This window comes from Solanum dulcamara, chromosome 6 (genome assembly GCF_947179165.1).
Source record: "Solanum dulcamara chromosome 6, daSolDulc1.2, whole genome shotgun sequence".
Lineage (NCBI taxonomy): Eukaryota > Viridiplantae > Streptophyta > Magnoliopsida > Solanales > Solanaceae > Solanum > Solanum dulcamara.
In genome coordinates this window covers 1502377-1527186 of record NC_077242.1, presented here as the reverse complement: position 1 = coordinate 1527186, position 24810 = coordinate 1502377, and the positions used below count along the sequence as shown (strand labels likewise).

Sequence of the window (24810 nt, the reverse complement as noted above, 5' to 3'; positions counted from 1 at the left end):
GCAACTTATTAGAATCTCTAGTACTTTCTGCTGTTTCTTTTTTTACTTTTGACTGAAGACCTATTCTGTTGTGGGAAAAGTTCTTCAATGAGAGCAGAAAGATTAAACAAGAAAATTTCGGATGTATTTAACATTTGAATAGATAGTATAGTTTTCGTTGTTTCATAATGTTAGGTATGAACAATATGAAGAACTAGAATATTATAAATAAAAAGTAGGATGGTAGAATTTTGTTTTTTTAAAAAAAAACATAGGAAAATGAATAAAATAAAATAATTAAATAACGAGTAACAAAAAGATGATAAAAGGATGAGAAAATGATAAGAAACTAATTATATGTCTAATCCTTAACTATGTATGTTTCATGCTTCTAACTCCTCTTTTTGTGTATAGTTTTAAACTCATAACCATCTTTTATAATATGCGACTAATTTAACATGACAAATATAATTGAATATAACATTCTCTACTACATACTTTTTTAATTTGTAGCTCTATATTACGACATAATTTGTGAATAATTTAGAAATTAAATTAAATATAACATAAAAGTCATATGATCTACCATTACTTTACCTGCTACAGTTTTGATTATTTTTCCTTTCATTTCTTGTTTATACCTTTGAAATAATAATAATTCGATACGATTGATTAATCATGCTTTACTTAAAATCCGTGCCCACCTTGAATGGATATGCATTTTTTTCTAGCTTTTAAAAAGACACCACTGACAATTAAAAAAAAAAAGAAAAAGAATCTTTATTATTATACAAAACAAAGTAGGTCCATAAAAATATCTTAATCAAAGTAAAACCAAATTGGGGGTAGTTGACAAAAAAGAAAACAATTAAACAAAATCAAGTGGCAAGTGGATGGATAAGTGCCCCTGGTTTTTTTTAAGGTCAATTATGCCCACTTTGGACTTAACGCTCCACGAATTAGTAGTGTGAAAAATTAAATCGATTAATAAATTGAATAGAAAAAAATATTATTGAATTTTTAGTGATTTTATTAAAAAAATTATTGGATTATTGATTTGATATTAATTTTTAATATTGGATAAACCGATAATTTATTAAGACAATAGTAATTTACTGTTTTACTTTTAAATAAATATTAAATATTAATATCAATACATTATTGGTTACTACTTTGCCCTTAATCTTCAATTCACATTATTTTCCTAATTTTTTTATTTGTGTAGCATTTATAGAGTTCTTTTTATGTTAGCCATTATTGTTTCTATTTTATGAGCATTCCATAAAGTAATATTATTGTCTCATCGTGCCAAATCGTTGGAGAAGTCATATAATTATTTTATGAGTATTTTCTTATTGGTTAAACCAAAAATTGAACCGTTAAGGATGAAAATCGATAAAAATTATCTTATTGGTTTCGCATGTTACAAAACCGAAAATAGATAAACCGAATCGATAATACATAAAATCGAATTGAACGGACCGATGCACACCCCTACCACGAACAATGGTGGAGTCAAGATTTTCAAAAAGAAGTTCAAAATATGAAGTAAATACACAAAAATCAAAAAAAAAAATCAACATCTACTATATGCACATAAAAATAATTTCAATCATATATAAATAATATAAATTTTTCATCGAAGGAGGTTTGAATGACCCCAAACCTGTTGGCTAGAGTTGTCAAAATGGGCTGGCAAGCTAAAGGGAAATTTACATAAATGTACTACATTAAGAAAATATTTACCATTTATAACAATAATATTTTTTTTCACTGAATACTTATAATACAATTTTAATACATATTAGTGAGAATAATTTATAAAACTCATATAATACAAGTTTTATTCATTGATAATTTATTTATCACATACTTTAATACACTTATAATACATTGCGTCAATTTCTTACCAAATAAGTGTAATATATTTTAAAACACTTATAATATATTTATATTGCATGCATAATTCATTTTTAATACATATTAGATATATCATAATATTGCTATATATTGCTATAAATGATAATAAATAAAAAGTATAGTTAAAATCATTAATTATTTATTAAAAAATATTTTTTCTACTAATTTTTCCCTAAGTTAAATGTTTTTATAGGCCCTTTTAAATAAAGGGCCTATAAAATAGCAGTTCAACCTAGCCCTAAGCGGGCTACGAGTTGTGACGGGTTGACCCTTCAATCAAAAAATAGACAACGTTGACCTCTTCAAAAAACTATCGAACATTGATGAACACAACACCAATACGCCAAAAATTTACATGTCCATGAGTTGCACGTACTTTAATAGAATACTTACAAAACAACATAATAGGCAAGATACAACAGTCAATATTCCTATGATTCATCAGAACAACATACATTACAGATCGTTTTTTTCATAAACTTAAACAAGAAAGGAGAGATGCAAAATTAGGTATAACCACAAAAGTAAAAAAGATCAAAGATTTAAAGTTATAATAACTTTTTGCCTAGCTGCTGAAGATTTGGCAAAATAAAACACTACTTAAAATATATATATAATAAATATTTTTAAAATTTTACGACGATCCACGGACTAACCTCTGAAGTTCGTGGATTAAGCTTATAAAACTGATGGACCAAATATGGTTGGCTAAAAAGCCTCATTTTTATATAGGCTGAAAAAATTTAATTCAACCTCATTTAATTTAAAGATTAAATTAAATCAATCTCATAAATCAAACCTATTTTGACAGCTCCACCCAGCCTCTTCCACGAAGAAGCCGTTTGCACCTAAAACATGCACTAGTAGACACAATAATATGAATGTAGGTGTTGTTTATCGAGAATAATTCCTCTATAAAATTTAATGTTGTGAAGGATAAAGGACAAAAATCATAAAAAAATTGGTTCAACTAGTCCTTTTCTTTTGCTTTAATTAAAAAAAAAAAAGAGGAGAGTACTGATTAAATAATAATGAAAAAGGAGGAAAAGAAATTTCCGAATAAAAAAATAAAAGTTTAAAGAAGAAAGAGAGGAACTAATCATTAATATTTCTACTTTAACTAATACTCTTATTTGAATTTCAATTTTATAATTCTCAATTCATTCTTTCAATTAAATGATGTTATTGGATGCACGTAATTTTTTATTTACCAAGTCACTAATTTTACCCAATAAGGAAAAAATAAATAAATATTACAAATAATTTTTTTAATACTTAAAATAAAAGAAGGTATTTTTATGAGCTCCATTTTTCTAGCTTTTTCTGCAACCTCCTAATTTTCCCCACCACACAAAGGAAAGGTCTCTTTTGCGTGTTGTTTTGGTGCACTACACGTCATTATAACACGTGTTCTCATATAATTGGTTAACCCATGAGACGGTTTCGTCTTGGGTCGGCCATGGCATCTATAAAACTAAGCGTTCTACCCCTCATTCCTTCATCTTCTATCTGATTCAATTAAAATTTCTCTCAATTGTCTTCAAATTTCTCTCTCAAGGTTAGAAATTTCTTCGATTTTTCGTTTTTGTAGGCTTTGGTGGTGAAAAGCCCTAAATTTTGACTTCTTTTCGTAGTTTTGGTGAAAAAGCCCTTAGATTTGAGTGTTTCTTTTATTGTTTTGATTGATTGTTTTTGATTCCCGAATCAGCTAATCAGGGAACTGAACAAAGCCCTAAAATTTGGGTTTGTATTTTCGATGTTTTGATTGTTTGGTTGTTTTATGAATTTGCAGATGCAGATCTTTGTGAAAACTCTCACCGGAAAGACTATCACCCTTGAGGTGGAAAGCTCTGACACAATCGACAACGTTAAGGCTAAGATCCAGGATAAGGAAGGAATTCCCCCGGATCAGCAAAGGCTTATTTTCGCTGGAAAGCAGCTTGAGGACGGACGGACTCTAGCTGATTACAACATCCAGAAGGAATCTACCCTTCACTTGGTGCTTCGTCTACGTGGTGGTATGCAGATCTTCGTTAAGACACTTACGGGTAAGACGATTACCCTTGAGGTCGAAAGCTCCGACACCATTGACAACGTTAAGGCTAAGATCCAGGATAAGGAAGGCATTCCCCCAGACCAGCAGAGGTTGATCTTCGCAGGAAAGCAATTGGAAGACGGCCGCACCCTAGCCGACTACAACATCCAGAAGGAGTCTACTCTTCATCTTGTCCTCCGTCTCCGTGGTGGTATGCAGATTTTCGTGAAGACCCTCACCGGAAAGACCATCACTTTGGAGGTGGAAAGCTCCGACACCATTGACAATGTAAAGGCCAAGATCCAGGATAAGGAGGGCATTCCCCCAGACCAGCAGAGGTTGATCTTCGCTGGTAAGCAGCTCGAGGATGGCCGCACCCTTGCCGATTACAACATCCAGAAGGAGTCCACCCTTCACCTTGTCCTCCGTCTCCGTGGTGGTATGCAGATTTTTGTTAAGACCCTCACTGGGAAGACCATCACTCTGGAAGTTGAGAGCTCAGATACCATCGATAATGTCAAGGCCAAAATCCAGGACAAGGAGGGAATTCCCCCAGACCAGCAGAGGTTGATCTTCGCTGGTAAGCAGCTTGAGGATGGCCGCACCCTGGCGGACTACAACATTCAGAAGGAGTCCACCCTTCATCTAGTGCTGAGGCTGAGGGGAGGAATGCAGATCTTTGTGAAGACCTTGACCGGGAAGACCATCACCTTGGAGGTGGAGAGTTCTGACACCATCGACAATGTGAAAGCTAAGATTCAGGACAAGGAGGGGATCCCACCAGACCAGCAGAGGCTGATCTTTGCTGGTAAGCAGCTGGAGGATGGAAGGACTTTGGCTGACTACAATATCCAGAAGGAGTCGACCCTGCACCTTGTCCTCCGTCTCCGTGGTGGTTTTTAGGTTCTCTATCGTTGATGATGGTCGTGTGGTGTCGTCTGGCTGTGTCTGTTGCTGTGCCCATTGTGGTGGTTGTGTGTTTGCATGATGGTCTCTAATGATCATCTGCGTTGTTTTTTCTCTTTTCTGTTCCTTAGTGTGTCTCATTCGTGAATAAAAGTTGGGTTCTTTATCAGTGTCTAGTTTGCTATCTTTTCTTATCGCAGTTGAGTTTTTCCTTCCGTCTAATATATCATTGTGCAATTACTATCCCAGCCGTCGAGCTGTCTTTATTTGATGATTCAAAAGAATATCCAAATGAAAATGTTTAGTTTGAAGATTAGAGCTTCTGTTCCATTGCCCATTTGTTTCACGTAGGGCAGCTCGATTTAAAAGAAAAAAAAACCGTGATTCTACTCTGTTTGCTGGATGGGCTCTTTTCTCTCTGTCATACAATTTAACAACAGGAAATAAAATAAATAGTAACTGCAACAATGATTACAAAAATGTGTTTTAGTAGATCCGCGGTGTACATGTCAAATGATCTTGGATTAGGGAGAGGAAATGATGAATCAAAATATCTGAATTTGGACCAAGAATCCGAGGCTTGGATTAAAGGGGAGGAGTTGATGAATCAAAATATCTGAGTTTGGACCAGAATCTAAGGCCGTTGTACGCGTCTCAAATGATCTGTATTTTTGCTTGGATGGAGTCGATAAATCAAAATATCTGGATCTGGAACTGAGCATGAAATGGAAGACCCTGATCCAACAAATTGAGCTTATGACATCAATCCCAGAATGTAACTGGGAGACAACCAAGAATAGAGAGCTGCAAATACCACTTAATTGAAGTAGCATCCCTTGTAGGGATGACATTTTATATGAACGCCAATCTTTCAATTTCAAAAGTCTACCTAATATAATGTTATCAGCGGATCTTACTGGTTTTCTGATGTCTATAGTATCAGGGAGCTTTTGGAATGTTCTCTCCTTTCATTTACACCAGGTTTCAAGAACCCACCAAATGCAGGTGTCCTAGATGTGTACATAGGTGTCAGGAAGTGCCTCTGAAGTTCAGATGACGCTTCATTCTCTAATGTCTTTTCCTTCAATCAGTTTCCTCTTATCTGATTTGGCTGTTTCATCTGCATGTTTGAATGCGCATTTACTCCTTGTAGTTGCATTTTGGTTGCAGAACCATTGTTCAGTGGCAATTGTGAATGGCAAAATTTGGGCATTCATTGATGAAGACTCTATAGAAGGAGATGAAGAGCATATGCTAACACTCAAACTTCAGAATCAAGGTTTGGGCACAAAAGTGGTGGTATCAATTGTATATGCTAAATGTACGCAGGGTGAAAGACAGGCTATGGGAATCCATGGAGGAGCTGGCAGATAGTATCAAGGGAAGATTTCAATGTAATAAGCAATGAAGAGGAGAAGCTGAGGGTCTATCAGTTTTCGATCAGTGTATTAATGTATGTAATCTGGAGGATAAGAGATTTAAAGGAGGTAAATACACTTGGCGGAATGGTAGAACAGATGCAGAGTGCATTTTTAAAAGGCTAAATAGGGTGTTGGGTAATGACAAATTATAAGATCTCTTCCCAGTACTAGAGATGGAGCACTTAGTGAGAAACGGATCATATCATACACCTCTTCTAATTACCTTCAAAACCACTGAGGAGATAATAGTGAGACCGTTTAAATTCCTTAATTTCTAGTTAAGAGAAAGCTCTTTTAAGGAGGTGGTAAAGCAACACTGTAAAGCAGATTTTGAAGGGGATCATTTTATCTTATTCCATCATAAGCTAAAAAGATTAAAGAAAGCTTTGGCCAAATGGAGTAAAGATACTTTTGGAAATATATTTCAGGAGATAATCACTTTGGAGGAAGTCATTAAAGTTAAGGAAACTCAATTTGAGATAGACACATCAGAAGCCAATAGGGAAAAGCTTCACAAAACTCAAGCGGAGCTTAAAAACCAACTTTCTAGGGAGGAGGAATTCTGGAAACAGATAGCAGGAATGGAATGGTTCAAGGACAGGGAAAGAAACACAAAGCTCTTCCATACAATAGTCAAGGGGAGAAGGAACAGACTTTAAGTGAACAAAATCCACAATGATGATGGGGAATGGTTAGAGGATCAAGAAGACATTGCAAAGGCAGCTGAAGAGTTCTACATAAAGCAATTTACAAAATAAGCAGATGGGGATGAATTTGAAATGCTGAACGAACTACCAGTGGTGATTAGTAAGGAAGAAAAAGAGCAACTTCAGAGAATGCTTTCAGCAGACGAAGTCAAAGAGGCAGTCATGAGACTAAATAAAGATAGTGCACGAGGGTCAGATGGAATGACAGGAGCTTTCTATCAACAAACATGGGAGAGGACATTTACAGTATGGTCAGGGCTTTCTTTGGAGGGGCAGAGCTGCCGAGGTTTATAACCTATACAAATTTAGTGCCCATTCCTAAGAAAGTTAATGTGAATACTTTCTCAGATCTTAGATCTATCTCTTTAAGTAATTTCGTGAATAAAATCTTTTCAAGAATTATTCATGAATGACTTAAGGCGGTGTTACCTAAGATTATTTCTCCGGAACAAGCAAGATTTGTGCAAGGAAGGAGTATAGCAGAGAATGTGCTATTAGTGCAAGAAATCATTGCTAAAATCAGAAAGAGAGGAAAGCCATCAAATCTAGTTAGAAAATTGGATATGATGAAAACTAATGACAGGGTAGAATGGATATTCATGACTAAGGTATAAAGAATAATAGGTTTTGGGGTAAGAGTTATTGATATGGTGTTCAAACCAATCAGTAACAAATGGTACTCAATTTTACTAATTGGACAACCAAAGGGATTCTTTAAATTATCTAGAGGATTAAAACAGGGTGATCCTCTCTCACTTACCCTGTTTATATTGGCAGCTGAAGTTATGTCTAGATCCCTAAATTCTCTTATGAAGAAGAAGGACTTTAAGAGGTTTGGAATGCCAAGAGGTAGTCTCAAAGCAAATCATTTAGCATTTGCAGATGATATGATTATAATGTGCAAGACAGAAGTGAGAATAATGCAGAGGATTACAGATACTTTAAAAAGATAGGAAGATACTTCTGGGCAGAAAATAAACAAGGAGAAGAGTGCTATTTATATGCATCATTCTGTAGCAGGAGGAGAAGCAGTGATAGCTGAGGTAGCAACAGGAATCCAAAGAAAGGAATTCCCTTTCACTTACTTGGGATGCCCTATGTTCTATAAAATAAAGTAGAAAGCATATTATCAGCAAATTTTACAAAGGATTGGTTTAAAAATTCAGGCATGGAAAGGAAAATTACTATCCTATGGAGGAAGAGCTATTCTAATAAAACATGTGCTCCAAAATACTCTCATTCAATGTCTGCCGGTCATGAATCCTCCCATGAATGTACTGAATCAAGCTAAAAAATTGATGGCACAATTTTTTTGGAGCAGTTGTGTTAGAGGGAGAGGAAGACACTAAACAAAGTGGAGCGATTTATGCTTGCCAGAGAAGGAAGGGGGACTAGGATTCAGACTAATGGAAGATGTATCAATGGCCCTATTTTGTAAACTATGGTGGAATTTTTGAATAAAACCATCACTATAGAGTGAGTATATGAGGAATAAGTATTGTCGAAAGGAGAATGCAAATGCAGTGGTGTGGAGAACAAGAAATGGAGGATCACAAGTGTGGAAGAAAATGCTACAGGTCAGAGATCTTATCGAGCATCAAATCTTTTGGTTACTAAGAAAGGGATCAACATCAGTTTGGCATGATAACTGGACTGGAATGGGGAACTTGTACATCATTACAGGAGAAGACTATGAATGGGAAGATAATTACAAAAGAGTTGATGAATTAGTAATGAGGGGAAAATGGGATATAGAATTTTTGAATGATATACTGCCACAGGAGCTAGTAGAGTATATCAGTAGTAATATTCAACCTCCTAGACAAATGTTTGAGTCAGATAAGCCAGTATGGATGATGGACAATAAAGGAACATTTTCTGTGAAATCAACTTTGCAGTATATAAGGCATAAAAAAGGTGAAAATAAAATTTACAAGTGGATCTGGACAAAAGGCATTCCTTTCAAAGTGGCATTTACAATATGGAGATTATGGAAATTCAAACTACCTGTAGATGACAGAGTGAGAAGATGGGGAATGGAAGGTCCATCTAGGTGCTGGTGTTGTGAAAAACCTACTCAGGAGACACTTGCTCATGTGTTCCTGAGATCTTTTTTAGCTAATAGGACTTGGTCCTATTTTTGTTCTTTTACAGGTTTTAACATTGAAGGACTACACTTGAGGGAAGTGATAATGCTATGGTGGGAGACAGATGTTAAAAAAGGAATGAGACCATACAATAAAGCTATCCCTAGCTTTATAATATCGGAACTTTGGAGAAAGAGGAATATAATGAAGCATGAGAGAAAGAAGACATCAATTCAAAGAGTTATTCATAATATTACGAGGAACATTTTCATGATGATACAAATGAGGAAGCCTAATATGAAATGTTCTAGTAATTGGCTAGATATGATTAAAGAATTGGAAGCTTATAGTCCCAAGATGAAGGTAACAAGAGTATTGTGGGAATTCCCACCAGTAGGCTGGCTAAAATACAATACAGATGAGGCTTCGAGGGAAAATCCAGGTATAAGCTCTTATGCCTTTTGTTTGAGGAATGAAAAAGGGGATTTACTGTATGTAGAGAGAGTTACTATTAAAAACTCCACTAATACTATAGCAGAGGCGAAGACGATTCTAGAAGCATGTAAACATAGCAGGCAGGAACAACACCATAATATAATCATTCAAACAGACTATATGCTATTGTACAAGATTCTAGAAGGAATATTGTCATGTCCCTGGATAATCACAGAGATGGTGAAAGAAATCAAAACAGCCTTACAGGATAAACAACATACTTTCCAGCACATTCTCATGGAAGGAAATTAACTAGCAGACTACTTGACAAATATTGCAATCGATAAAGGAGGGTGCAACTATCAAGATTTCAGCAGTTTGAAAGTAGCAGGAAGAAAGATCATTAATAGTGATAAACTAAAATGTCCCTATTTGAGAGAAACTCCAGCAAAGGGATAGAGTGGACAGGGAGGTTCAAAGTGTTAGATGTTTTGGTTTTTGGTTGTTTGTTTATTTCTTTTCTAGTCAATTGGACCATGTGAGGAATGAGCTTTGCCCGAGGTGGTGTTTATACTCATTACTTCATCAATAAAATACCAAAATTTAACCCAAAAAAAAAACTTATTCAAACTAGAAAAGCCTCCGTCTAAAGGGCACTAGAGTTGTTGCTCCGTGTGCATCAGTCCATTGATGATTAGGGCGTCTCTGAAGGTATTAATCTTGCTCGTTGAGTTTTGTTTGCTATGTTTTGCTTATTGTGGTAGGATTTTGTTTATGTGGACTCAGAAGTCATCACATGCTCCTTCTTTGCATCAAATAAGGAAAGGTGATGTATAGAAGCTTTTTAGGGGCAACATGCCAACATTTTCTGGAGTATTGTGGCTGTTGAATATCTACAGTTCATACTTTACACTTCTTATGCTTTTAGAGAGTTTTAGTATTCCTCGACTGGCTTCGTGTTGCTCGTCAATGTAAGGCCTAGCTCTACAGTTTGGGTGTAGGTGTAGGTTAGATAGTACTGCTTGGGCATCCTTTTGTTGGCAAAAATGATTTCTGGTTCTGATTGATCCATTATATCCTCTATGAGTTAGCGGTAAGGTCTGCATACACTCAACCCTCTTCAGACCCTATTTATCCATTATTTGCTCACTGTACTTTGTGACAATTATGATGTGAGTTGTCTAGTACTATTTGGTTGGATCTTGGGATGTTCTAATTTTATCTGTGGTTTGCTGTTCATATTGGTCATTTTTGTATGCGATTTGTTCTGTAGGTGGGTGGTCGACGAGAACTGTCCTGTAATTTATGTGGCTTATACTGCTACTGTTTAAGGCAAACAATGTTCTATGCATCTTTTTTTTGGTTCCCTCTGAAATTCTAGGTAGTCTATGCTCTAGTTAACATCCTGGCGTGGATCAGTATTTGGTTATTACAGTTGAAGGGCGTCCACACTCTAGGCTGCAGCATTTGGAACGAGTCAACCCAAGCACCTGGTGCTCCATCTCTGTGGTGACGTTTTGATTTGTGTTGAGACCCTAACTGAGAAGTCCATAACATTAAAGGTTGAAAGTTTCAACACTACTGATGGCAACATCAAGATTCAGCACAAGGTGGGGATCTCCCAGACCATGATCTTTGCTGGCAAGCAGCTGAGGATGACGGCATCCGTGGGAGTAGAACACCCAGAAGGAGACCACCATTCACCTATGTCTCCATGATGTAATGTGATTTTCTTGAGGACGTACATTGTTTCTGAAGACCATTAATTTGAAAGTGGAGAGATGGATACTATCCACAGAGGAAAGGAAATCTGGTACATGCCGAAGGTACATCTGAGACCTTCCTTCCAAATTCCGCCAGATCAGGGTAAGCTTGTATTTGCAGTGAAGCAGCTGAGAATGGAAGGATCTCTTTAATGGAAGCGGCTGAGAATGGAGGACCTCTGCTGGCATACCATCCAGATGATATCAATTCTGTATCTTGGCTTCTGTCTCCGTGGTGGTTTTTTAAACTGTTGCTGAATGTCGCTGTCTTGTTTCAGTCGTTTCTGTCCATCTGGTTGTTTATTGCTTTTCATGATGTGCTCTGTCCAATGGGAACCTAGAATGAGTTTTCTCATGGTTCTGTTCATTACGACTTATGTGATTCTGAGTTGTGGACAAGCAAGAGGATGCATATCTTGAATGTCTAATCTCGTGTTCTTTTGGTGATGGTGAATTTTTCTCTCCCTCCTTTCAGTGACAAGTACGAGGTATTTTAATAACCGACTGTTTACCAAATCAAAATTTCTGAATCTTGACAAGGAACTTTTAGCAGAATGAGGCTGATGTAGTTATCCCAGTATAATGTTGATGCTAGACTGTTGTTATGCATTGGAGCCGGCTGATACTTTTGGATTTTTCTAGGAAGTACAGTTCGTTGCAATTACTCATGGAGCGTTTATCATCTATTGAGGTGCAGCATACCTGAGTTTTCCTCAACAATTGGCGACAAACGGTTAAAATTGTCAATGGGGAGTGCTACTTTTCTAGTTAGAACTTTGGACCATTCTTTTTCCCTTATCCTTCTAAATTAAGTTCCACGGGTCATAAAATGCAGGAGTGATGATATACCTGGCTGCATGAAGCGAAACCAACTCCAAACTACAATTCTCTTCCCGTATCTTTTCCTTTCAAGTCTTTTTTTCTGTCTGACCTTGCTATTCAGTATACTTGTATCTATGCTAATCTCTCATCTTTTAGTTGCAGGCATTTCTAGATTGTTTCACACCTTAGGATTATTCAAACGAGGCAGTGAGTCTCCTAAAACTCAACTCAACATTCCTCTTATGTTTTTTTTCCATTTAGGAGAGAAGACATTTGACAATGATGAGAGAGAATTGGACTAACAAGGACAGCACTATGTACCTCTGTGCTCTTCTTTGGAATCAACTCCTGGGTTTAGGATATTTTGTGAACTCAGCAGTACGTGAAGTGTATACGAATAATGAACACCTCATGTAGTAAGAGGCAGCAAAAGAAGCATAACAAAAGGAGAGAAGAAGACATTTGACAATGATGAGAGAGAATTGGAATAACAAGGACAGCACTATGTACCTCTGTGCTCTTCCTTGGAATCAACTCCTGGGCTTAGGATATTTTGTGAACTCAGCAGTACGTGAAGTGTATACGAATAATGAACACCTCATGCAGTACAAGGCAGCAAGAGAAGCATAACAAACTTAATGGTCTTCTAACGACAAGTACGAGGCAATTTAATAATGAACACCCCATGCAATATTCTTTTGGTTAAGAGTCTAGGCGGCATACATTTCAGGCAACTTTGATGGAATGGGAATTACCAAATAAAAAAAATCTGAATATCGACGAGGAATTTGAGCTTAGCGAGGCATAGCTAGTTATCCCGGTATGAAGATGATGGACAGTTGGCCCCGATTGGAGCATACTAATACTGCTGGATCCAACTAGAGAGATGCTAATTAGCATCTATTCATTGAGTGCATTGCTTATGGTCTATTGAGGTGCCCCTATGGTCTTCCCTGTCTCTTTACCTTCAAGTTGGAGGGTTGCATACTTTATGAATGTCAGTATTCATTGGCAGGAATTTTCAGCTATATTAATTGTTTTGAAAATCATATATTTTTCTCCGTGCTAATATCTCATTTTTAGTAGCAGTTGCAGAAGACACTGTCTGGATTTTTTTTTTTTATCTGTTATGGCTATTCAAACAAGGGAATCACCATCTATGGGTGCCTCTTTTTTACTCCTCATTCAGGAGAGCAGAAGACTATTGACAATGATGAGACAATCAGAATAACGAGAGGACAACACTATGTACGTCTATTTTCTTCTTTGGTATCAACTCTACTGGGCTTCTGGTAATTGTGCTTAGTACATTCCTGGCTTTGTTATTGATTCAATAATGTCTCGGAGCTCCCAGCTTGTATTCAACTCGTCAACTATTCAAATCATTAATCTATTTTTTCACTTAATATATTTCACGTCTTCAAGTACGTGGAGTTTGCATGAATTTGTGATCAACTGCCGCTAGGCGGACTTTAGGGACTGAAGTACAATAAGAGAAGCATTACTAACTTACTGGTTTCTTCTAGTGAGAAGTACAAGACCATTTATACTGTAATCAACACTGCTTGCAATTTTCTTTTGAGATAGTTGATGCCGCATACATTTCAGACAACTTTGATCTGCATGGGTATCACAAAGCAAAATTTCTGAATCATGACAAGAATTCGATGAGAACGAGGCTGATAGGTAAGTGCTAACTCAATAAGAAGATGATGCCATGCTGAACCAGGGATTGGAGAGTCTTCCCCATCTCTCCTCCTGCAGATTGAGGGGTTGACATATTTTATGGATGTCAGTATCTTTTTGGCAGGAACTTAAGCTATATAATGTCTTTTCATTTGGAGATGACTGGTTAAACTGTTTATGCTATTTTTCAAGGTAGGACTTTGGCTTGTTCCTTTTTCTCTTAACACTTACGGTAAGGGGTCGTTTGGTGTGATGGATTAGAGGAATTAATCTCAAGATAATTTTTACGTGGTCTTTAATTCTTTGTTTGGATGTAAAAGCTGGAATAACTTATGCCAGAATTAACAATTAGTACTGGAATAAGTTGATCCTCCCTGAAGGTGGAATACTAATCTCAGAATAACTTATTCTAGAATAAAGATATAAAATAACAAAAATACCCCCCATAAACTCTTTTTTATACACCACTTTACATTCATGTATATTTACATAATTTTTAAATACATTTATAATAACATTCATAACTTTAATTAATTATTGTTTTTATGATAATATATTTTTCTATTAAAAAATTAGATTTTATAAATATAATTTTTATTTATGAATATATTATAATTTGAATTTATTTGTCTAATTCTTACGTTTATCTATATTTTGATTTCTCTTAAACCGTTCACTCCACTACTAAATTACATATTTTTAATTAAATAATTTATTAACAAATTAGATAACTTTAAAATGTAGATAATTTTAATAACAAAATTACTTTTTCTTTAATAAACTTAAAATAAAATTTTTATTTTTAAGCTAAGCAAGATGAAAGTTTTATTTTTATTAGCTAAATAAGAAGAAAGTTTAATTTTTAAGTTAAATAAGATGGAAGTTTTATTTAAAACTAAATAAGATAAAATCTTTATTTTTAAGTTAAATAAGATGAAAATTTAATTTTAAAAAACGTTGCACAATCATGAAAATGCATAAATAAAAATATTTAAGTTAAATAAAAAGAAAATTTTATTTTTAGGAATGAATAACTAAAGCTTGCAAACAAAATATAAAAAAAAAATTAAATAAGATGGAGGGTATTTTCATAAACAGACAACTTATTGTTAGAAATTATGCAATGAATATAACTTTGAATATGACTAACCAAACAAGCAATACAAACTACTCTCTTCATAACTAATCCAAGCATAACGTATCCATCATAACTTATCCCAGCATAGCATAACTTCTATCTAAACCAAATGACCCCTAAGTTTCAAGAACGACACTCCTGTTATGAGACGGATATACATGGCTGCATGGAGTGGAACCATCACATTCTCTTCCCATATCTTTTCCTTTCAGAACTTTCTCTCTGTCTTATGCTGCAATGTCATATATTTTTCTCTATTTTTAATCTCCGAGTAAGTGTATTTCTTGCAGAAAACAACCTCTGGACTGTTTTACACCTGTTACGGTTGTTCAAACAAGGCAATGGTGACTCAGTCAAATCGTGTTGTATGATCGGTCCCTCTTTTTTCTGGTTTGCTTTCAATCAGGAGAGCAGAGAACTGTAGACAATGGAGAGATTGTTGGAGTAATTAGAGAGGGCCGTCTTTTTTTTTTGATAAACTTAGAGAGGGGCCATCTTAAGATTTGATTCAGTAATGTGTTGTGGAGCGTCCATGTTGTATCTTCAAGACTCAAGTCCTCAGCTATTCAAATCTTTGATCTATTTTCCCGTTTAGGATAGTTTGCAATCTCGGCGGTATGTAGTTTACATGAATGTGATGCAGGGCTTTACTGACTGAAAGCTTGACAGGAGAAAAGCACAACAAAATTACTAGTCTTCTAGTGACAGCTTGAAGGCTATTTGATAATGAGATCTTCTTGCATTTTAGACAACCGTGATAAGAATGGGAGTGGAGTCTCCAAATCAAAAGTTCTGATCTTGAGGTATTTGAGCAGAATGTAGCTCTGATGGTACTTATCCCAGTATGAAGTTGATGCCATATTGACAGTCGCACAATTGGAGCCATCAGCCGGCTGATGCCGTCGATCCAACTAGGGAAAGATACTGTTTAGCAACTATTCATGGTATGTGCGCACCACTGAGTCTTTTATTGGCATGTACATAAGCTATATAATATCTATCTGTTAACAATTTAGAGACAACTGTTCACTGCTAACATCACTAGTTGTCAAGCCTGAACTTTGGATTGGTCTCTTCTTCTCATATCCTTGTAAAACGAACCATATACGGCAGCGTAATGAGATATAGTTTTATCATTTTCTTCCTGTCTTCTTTTTCTTTCAAGTCTAGTTCTCTGACATTGCTCTCAACATATATATTCTTTCTATGCTAATTCTCATCTATAATTGTATATTTCTTGCAGATTGTTTTACACCTGTTATGGCTATATTTCGGATAGAGGAAAATTGGGAACCTGCGATGGGGCTAATGTCTGCCTCCTAAAACTCACGCAACTCGAACGATAAGGGCACACAGAGAAATGTAGTTGTGCGGGAATGTAATTTGTCAAGCTGGATTGAAAACTTTTTGTTATATATATATATATATATTCTATTTGTTGAATCCCTAAATTTACTCGTATATTTAGTTTTTATATTTTAAAAAGTACTTTCATTATAGTCAAGGTATAATCTTAAATTGATACTCACGAAAGGACAAAGAAGTGCTATTCCCATTTTTAACTTGTAGAAAAAAATCGGAGAATTTTTTTTTTTCATAAAAAATTTGACAAAACAAGGTTTTGAAAAAACATACTCACGAAGTACTTTTTCTTGTCCTAAAAGAATCAGAAATCACTCTTTGATTGTCCTAAAACAAATGAATTGTCCATTTTCAAGAATCAATTTCTTGTCCTAAAAGAATCATGTCACTTTTTGATTGTCCTAAAATAAGGTGAATGGTCCATTTTCAAGAATCAATGGAAGATCCTATGGTGGATAAAAGAGAAGAGTTGAACCTTCAATCATAAAAACAATCGGTTTCAAGAAATAGGCTTTTCTTAGTTGTGGGATTCCACCAAGTGGTGAAACCATCAACTCTTCTCTTTCATCCACCTATTTCTTGAAATCAATTGCTTCTACGGAGTGAGTGTTTTTTTTTTTCAAAACCTTGTTTTGTCTAATTATTTTTTTTAAAAAAAATCAGATTTTTTTTCTACAAGTTAAAAATGGGAGTGGCTGCTGCAAATGATTTATGCAGAGTGAGGTTTACTTGCCTAAATTTTGTTGTCCTTTTGTGAGTATCAACTTAAGTTTATACCTGAAAGACAAAAAGGGAGGGTAAAGAGTATACTGGTAGCATAAATAAATGGGGAACGAAGGGATATTACCTTTGATAGCCCAACGGGAAGGTCCTCCAAATATCATCACGGAGAATATTAATAACCCACGAGAGAAGAGAGAGGAAATTAGAGCTTGGTTTCCAACAAAACAACAGCAGCGGCAAAGAGGGATGTAGGGAAACGAAGAAGAAAGGAAAGAACAAATTAGGAAACCTATTTTTAGAGGTTGTTTTGATTGGATTATAAGCTGTTTTTAATTTTTTGTAAGTGTTTGACTGATCAACATAAAATTATTTTGTGCTTAAAATAAGCCTCAAATAAATAGTTAAGTTTATTTGGATGAACTTATTTTAAACAGTTTATAAGTTAAAAATAGCTTATAAGTTAAAAAAAATAAATTGACATGCATGTACTTTTTTTTTTAAAATTTATAAGCAATTTTCGACTTATAAGCGTTTAAAAACAAATCAATCCAAACAGGCTATTAGAGTGTTTGTGTATTTCACCTGAAGCTTGTCTTTTATTAGCCGGTATTCAAGGTTTTCGGATCTTGACTTTTGTTTATTGGGCTCATTTTGGGTCCAATGGACCTTTCATGAATAAAAAGGATAACTAGTCCAAAATTGATTAAAAAAAAGAGATAAGTGTAATCTAAATTATTCCATTTTTTTGAGTTTTATATCTAAATTATTGAAAATAATATATATATTTTTTTGCTACATATCCAACACACTCTTTATGTAAAATATGTGTATAATCGTATAACAAGTGTATATCTATTGATCCATCTATATCTATATTTATATCTATCTATCTATCACTCATATTGTCTTAAAAGCATGAAATGTCAAACTTAAATATTAAATTAGTATAATGCCTTCGACTAAAAAAATTCCAAAATTGGATGTTAAATTACTACAACATCCTCGACTAAAAAGACTCAATTTTTGTATATCTTCTATATTATATATTTATATTATATTATTATTTATCTATATTATATTAAAAACGGACAAATTTTCACATTGAAGGAATGTGACTTTACCAAAGGATTGTGACTTTCTCGAAGGTTTATGACTTTATTAAGGATTGTGACTTATCCAAAAAGTTGTGACTTTTCTGAATGGTTGTGATTTTTCTGATAAGGCACAACAAACACTTGTTCATACTACCATTTGTTGCCTGTAAATAAAGGAGTTCCCTCTCATTTTTAAACTACCAATTTTCTAAGTTTTCTACTCTTCTCCTTCTTAAAAAACTCAATCAGCTGTTGAGTGGTTCAAAGTTCACCAAAATTTGCAGTACGCTTGTGTTTATTCATGATTAAATTTGAGTATGCATCAATTTTTTCTACAGGGAACCTTTATGAGGGACTTCCAAAAAATATTTTTCAATTATTTTTTGTATTGGCGTAAGTGTTGATTGATCTTAAATATATCACATATACATGATTTGATATACATGTGGAATGCATATAGTGAGAAACTAATAATTTTAATAACTATAGACAAACTAAAGATTTACGTAATCGTTGTGCTTTTTTTTTTATACATCGGCACAATAAAATTCAAAGTTATTTGATGTGCTAGTCTTATAACGAAGTCTAACTCAAATCACACTTTTTTTCATGTTGGTATAATACATAAATATGCCTTTTTAATTTACCCTCAACTAATATATACGCCTTTCAATTTTGGGTGCGTACAAATAGACATTTAAATTTGTATAAAGATATACAAGTATACACACACGTCCTACATGCCGTAATACATATAGAACGCCACATAGGATGCCGCGTAGGAAGAAAATTGCCACTTAGAATGCCAAATAGAGCGTGTATATTTATTTGCCCAACTCTATGCAAGTTTAAGTGTCTACTTATATATAATCAAAATTAAAAGGACATAGATATCAAATGAATTCAAGTTAAAAGGGATTGAGTTTGACTTCGTTATGGAGCAAAAGGTAAAACATGAGGACTAATTCTGTGACGAATATATCTTAAAGGACACAATTGGAGTAACCAAAACATTCAAGGACTAGACAGTAATTTAACAGTCCATGGGCCTACGCTGGTCCGTCACACAGGGTATCGTGGCTCCCCCTTTATGTTTTAGACCGACCTAACAAAGGAGGCAAAAGCACATCTCTTTATTAGCTGATTTCACATTATATTTTCCTTTTTTCTTCTGTGCACTGACTTTTCTGTATTTTGCTCAAGACTTATCCGGATTTTGGGGTCTGCTGTATTGCCACCGTCTTCAATCTCTACAAACCCTAACCTTCGGATCAGGTAAATCTTCAATACCCACTTGTTTTATTGGTTGATAATCTTCAGATCTGGTGAATTAGCTTTGTTTGTTTGTCTAGTACTTGTTTTTGTTATAAAGATCGGATTTTTAATCCAAGAATTGGTAGAATTTTGGGGATTTTAGGCTTGAGATGTTGATTTATGATGCTTAGTGATAAAGATGGATTTTTATTCCAAGAATTGGTGGAATTTTGTGGCTAGAGATGCTGATTTATGATTATTAGTGATAAAGATCGGATTTTTATGATGTCCGTGTTGTTCCGGTCAGCTTTGGCTCACCTGGACTAATTCCATGGTATACCTGCCACCTCATCACCTAGTGTTTTGTCTCTGTTGGGATTTGAACCTTGGGTGCTTTGGTTGTTCTATGCTTTCTGTTATGATGCTTAGTGATAAATATTGGATTTTTATGATGACCCTGTTGTTTGGATCAGCTTTCGCACACCTAGACTAATTCCACGGTATATCTGTTACCTCTGACCAGCAACAACTATCAGATAACTCTGTCCATCAAGTCTACCAATGCTAGAATAGATGGGAAGGATCTCCTAATGTTTTTTCTCTGCTGGGATTTGAATCTTGGGTGCTATGGTTGTTCTTTGCTTGCTATTGTGATGCTTATTGAATGATCTGGTTATATATTCATAGTAACTGGAACCGTTTTATGAAACTTTTATATCAAAGTTGTGATTGGTACTGTTTTTGAAGAAGTTACTCTAGAGCTATGTACTTTTTCTGATGCAAGTTTTGATCTTTTTTCTTTTGGGTTGTTTTCTGTTGCAATAGTCTGGTCGTATTTCTCCAAGAGTTGGAATCATTTAAGATTTTTAAAGTAGAGTTGTCCGTTTCTGATGCCTAGTTATTTTATTATGGGGGTGTGTTGTTTTGCTGAATTCTAGTTGTGTTTTCTCCAAGGATTTTGATATCACTTTGGGATTTGTATGCTGTTTTTTATACTTATTATAGAATATCTGTTGTTTGTCTTACTCTGGTTGTTGGGGGGAACAAATGCGTGTGTAAGATTACCTTTCCAACCCTATTTGTGGTGAAGGATTATTTTTTCTGATGAATAAGTTTCTGTATTTGATTCTCTACCTTTTTTCTTTCTTTCTTTCTGTTTTTGGTTTGGATATTGGATGGGCTTTTACCAGTTCTTTTGCCTCCTGTTGCTCTTAATACTAAAACATATGTGGATCGCCTCTTTCTATTGTACATACGACATGCAAGATGATAATGGAATCTGTCGGAAGCTTTATCTTGTGTATTATGTTGTTGATAAAAATTGGAATTTTCTGAAAGACTAGTACTATGCTGGTACTTTACTGCAAGCTGTCTCGTGTGTATTGTTTTGGTGATAAATAGAGTTGTTTTCTTTTCCAACTTTCTTGCTAATAAAGGTTTCTTCTTTCATCTGTTTATGTTTATGTCCTATTTAGCTTTTGATTGTCCTGTTTTTTAGACAGGGTGTTTGTATTGATAATCTGATACAGCTGCTTGTCTACTATATAGGATATTTAGATAACTCCTTGTCATTGTATGTATGCAAAATGATTAAATAGTCTACGTTGATGTTTGTCACTACTTGAGACGTGGAATTTGGTTTCTTGTTTATTCTTCTTGTTGTAATAGCTGCTGAGCTCTTTTTCATTTGCCTAGGTCTGAGCATCCAAGTTTCGAGATCTGTGTGCTCCTGTTGTCTTCTACTCTCAGCCAAGTTTCATGTCTGATCTCGACGTCCAAATTCCTACCGCTTTTGGTATGGGCCTCTCCTTAAATCACATTCTGTTTTAGTGCAATTTCGTGTATTTCCTGTCTTATCAGATCAGTAAATCAGTTTCAGTTGAATGTTAAAAAAGTTCGGGTTCATGTTTTATAGAGGTGATAGTTTAGATGCAAAGAAAGAAAAGGGTTGAGAAGAAAGCATGCTAGTTCAGAGGATATGAATTATATTCTTATCTTCTATACCTGACCAGTCATGCTGCTTTATTATGCTTTATAGATCCCTTTGCCGAGGCAAATGCTGATAACTCTGGTGCTGGGTCAAAAGATTACGTGCACATCCGTATACAACAAAGGAATGGTAGGAAAAGCCTGACAACTGTGCAGGGGTTGAAGAAAGAATTCAGCTATAACAAGATACTGAAGGATCTTAAGAAAGAGTTCTGCTGCAATGGTACTGTCGTTCAGGATCCTGAATTAGGCCAGGTTTGTAACTTTGCATTCCAGTGCCTCGTCTCTGTTATTGCAAGTTCTATGACTGATCTTATGTTTTTTGTTGTTTATGAAGGTTATTCAACTTCAGGGTGACCAGCGGAAGAACGTTTCTACATTTCTTGTCCAGGTGAGTGTGGTGCAGATTGAGCATGTCTTTTTGCTCGTTCAATATTAAGTTATCTTGCTATGATAAATAGATGCTTAAAAAAATCTTATGTCATGCATTAACAGTCATTTGTGAATATCACTGTTTCAGTTAACTTCTTCTGTCACTCCTGAATCGTGTCTTTTGAAGTGAAGTGGGTTAGTAATAGGCTGAGCTGCTCATTAAGCAAAAAAAAGACACTCTTTTGGTTCAGTGTTCATTTCGATATTGAGTGTATGTACTGGAGTCACTTGTTACAGATTTACTGATCAAGGGCAGGAGGAGAGAATAGGCAATGACAGAACTAACAGCACTACTAATTCTGTAGCTTGACTTAAATTGATATCTTATGGGACTCTCTGTTCCAAATTTTATAGTATTTATCTACTTTGTTGCTAATTTCTTCTTTTTGGATTTGTTGAAGCAGGCTGGAATTGTGAAGAAAGAGCACATCAAAATTCATGGTTTCTGATTGCTCTCATCAGCCTCAGCTGCACAGTTATCATACTTGTTATGTCAATGCCAGAGATAGGCTATCCAAACTCAGTTCTACTAAAACTTACTAGTGTTTAATTTCTGCTGGTTTGATATAAACACTGTATTTGCTTCTCTATGTTCCGTCTGAATATGAATCGTGTTATATTTTCGAGCACTTTACGAACCAATGATGATATTATTGAGTGCTCAAGAGACATGATCCTTGTCATTTTGGGTTGTTGCTGATCGTCTAGTGCCGCTTAGAATTTACTGCATATGCAGCAGTTCTGGTTTACGTGCTTCAATACCATTTGTATATTTGGGATCATTCTTGATTTGGTGGTTCTTGAAAGGCTATTGTTGGACTTTAGTATTGAGGAGTGGGGTTCATTCAATCTTTTAACTACTTTAGGTCCATTTCTTTGGTCTAGTGTGATGTGTGGATTAGGCAACATCATGGTTTGGATACTGCAGACGAAAGCCCAGTATTTAAGTAGAGATGAGTTGAGGGGCGGGCTACCACTGATTATCTGAGAACATTCTTTGTATTCTATACTCTTTATGGATTGCCTGAAGAGCTAACTAGGAAACATTTGAGAGGGATGCTAACCTAAGTCTTCATAGATTATTGCTAGAATTTAGGGGCGGTTTTAGAGGTTTGTATAGGGTTAATGGGAACTCAACATATTTGCCCAAAATTTTTTTTTAGTAAATATTTGATGGTGAATTTGGTTATTGGTAGGGGTGGTTTGGTAGTTTAGAGGTGAGTTATGCATGTGTTAAATTTTGTGCTAGTGACATCACATTTGGTGGTTGGTTATGAGGTAAGTTATTTACGTATAAAGATGATTTTGGTGTTTGGTTTGTAGTTTGGGGACTAATTTGGTAAATACTCGGCTTTCTTGAAATTGCATAAAATTGAATTTATGTCTGATTCTGACAAAAAAACAAATAGTATTTGCCCCAATAGTTCTTGTTGATGTTGGTGGAGGGAGACGGGCGGATCTACATGGACAATTTCAAATTGAATTTATGTCTGATTCTGACAAAAAAACAAATAGTATTTGCCCCAATAGTTCTTGTTGATGTTGGTGGAGGGAGACGGGCGGATCTACATGGAGCTGAGGGGTTCACCGGAATAGCTTTTCAGCCGAAAACTATGTTGTTTATGTAGGTTATGATTTCGGTTTTAACTATATATGTTTGATATTGCACTCCATTAATGCAAGACTAATGGGTGGTTCAGCAGTAGAGTAGCTCAAGTTCTCCCATTTTGTCCAAGATCGATTTTTGGTGGGTACATTTTTTTCTAGCTTTTTGGTTGAGGCTCAGGCACCTTCTTTCTAGTTCTTATCATCCTTTTTTAAAACTACTATGATTTTAAAAAAATGAAACTTTGTGAACTCCTTTATTCAAAATTTTCAATTTATGGGTTTCTTTTAAAGCTTTAAATTAATATTTAATAATAAATCAAGAAACTGATTTCAAAGCAAACATTATTATATATGTAATATTTTTTTTAATAAAAACATCTAATTTAGATAAAAACTACTTATTTTACTAGTTCATTCAATACTTCAATTCATTAATCTCGCTATACACTATTGAAATGCAGTTCAAACAAGTTAATTATATTTGTATGGAATTTTATTTTGCACTTAACTATGATTTAAATTTCCACCTTTTTGGTGACAAAATGATATCTCTTATATTTATGTCAAGTTTTTTGCCATGACTCGGGCCAACATAAATATTGTTTTGAAAGTGACTATGGGGTCGTTATGTAATAAGCTCGCTTATTTATGATTCAATCCGTTTATATTTAATTTGATTTGCTTATTTGTCAACATTATTCTTATGTTTAGTTTTTTTGAATTTTTTAAACGAAAATTCTGCATCCATCACTAGAGGGAGATATTTTATTTTTAAAATAACAATTTTTCACTCATAACAATCTCACAAAATGACAATTAAAGAAGGGCCAACCAAAAAAAAGCATGAAAAGACTAGAAAGGATAATTCAACATCTCCATAAATCAAATTCATGATATAGTTTTTTTTTTATTTCTTAATAGGCGGAGTCAGAAGGTAAATATTGTTAGCTCTAAATTTTAGTCTTTATAAGTTATTCGATTTCAAACTAATATCATAAATATATTCAATGAATTTTTAAAATTAATACATAATTTAAGTTTTAAGTTACTGAGTTCGCTACATCTTCGTCCTGATCGTCTTTCTGAAAGGATAAAATACTTTTTTCTAGCATTAGAGGATACGCAAATGGAAATTGAAATAGCATACTTACAAAAATTAGGAGTAAATCATAAAATTATATAGCAAAATTAAATATTTTATGGTTTCTAGGATTTATAGGATGATTAGTTAAATTTTATCCTTCGACCCCTCTTATCTTATGAAACAGTCACTTACTACATCAACTTACATGTTTGTCTAAGAGTTTATTTTGGGACTCTTTCTAATCAAACAACTTCTGAATACTTTGAGAGAATCGTGGATGGTTAAATTTAAAGTCAGACTGAATATGTAATGAGAACTTGCTCATTTTGATTCACTTGTTGACCAAGCAAAATTGTTCTTAGACT

General features: G+C 34.7%; 2 protein-coding genes and 1 long non-coding RNA gene across 3 annotated transcripts; all 3 read left to right on the top strand.

Annotated features, from left to right (window-relative positions):
* Nucleotides 1-3348: 3348 nt before the first annotated feature.
* On the top strand, nucleotides 3349-5009 carry LOC129891987 (polyubiquitin). Its single transcript, XM_055967501.1, has 2 exons — nucleotides 3349-3457; nucleotides 3692-5009. Exon 2 carries the CDS (start codon nucleotides 3692-3694, stop codon nucleotides 4835-4837), a length of 1146 nt encoding a protein of 381 aa, XP_055823476.1. The 5' UTR covers nucleotides 3349-3457; the 3' UTR covers nucleotides 4838-5009.
* Nucleotides 5010-15757: 10748 nt separating this feature from the next.
* On the top strand, nucleotides 15758-16204 carry LOC129892083 (uncharacterized). Its single transcript, XR_008767258.1, has 2 exons — nucleotides 15758-15843; nucleotides 16143-16204. It is a non-coding gene; the product is annotated as an uncharacterized LOC129892083 (long non-coding RNA).
* A 2993-nt stretch (nucleotides 16205-19197) lies between these two features.
* On the top strand, nucleotides 19198-22418 carry LOC129893178 (protein translation factor SUI1 homolog). Its single transcript, XM_055968668.1, has 5 exons — nucleotides 19198-19353; nucleotides 21028-21127; nucleotides 21371-21576; nucleotides 21659-21712; nucleotides 22158-22418. Exons 2-5 carry the CDS (start codon nucleotides 21091-21093, stop codon nucleotides 22200-22202), a joined length of 342 nt encoding a protein of 113 aa, XP_055824643.1. The 5' UTR covers nucleotides 19198-19353; nucleotides 21028-21090; the 3' UTR covers nucleotides 22203-22418.
* The last annotated feature ends 2392 nt before the right edge of the window (nucleotides 22419-24810 follow it).

Bases quoted from the DNA above. Each gene is read 5' to 3' on its own strand.
- LOC129891987 (XM_055967501.1), top strand. From the start codon at position 3,692: ATGCAGATCTTTGTGAAAACTCTCACCGGAAAGACTATCACCCTTGAG.
- LOC129893178 (XM_055968668.1), top strand. From the start codon at position 21,091: ATGTCTGATCTCGACGTCCAAATTCCTACCGCTTTTG. The intron at 21,128-21,370 runs GTATGGGCCTCT...TATGCTTTATAG, and splicing joins CCAAATTCCTACCGCTTTTG to ATCCCTTTGCCGAGGCAAAT. The intron at 21,713-22,157 runs GTGAGTGTGGTG...TTGTTGAAGCAG, and splicing joins TTTCTACATTTCTTGTCCAG to GCTGGAATTGTGAAGAAAGA.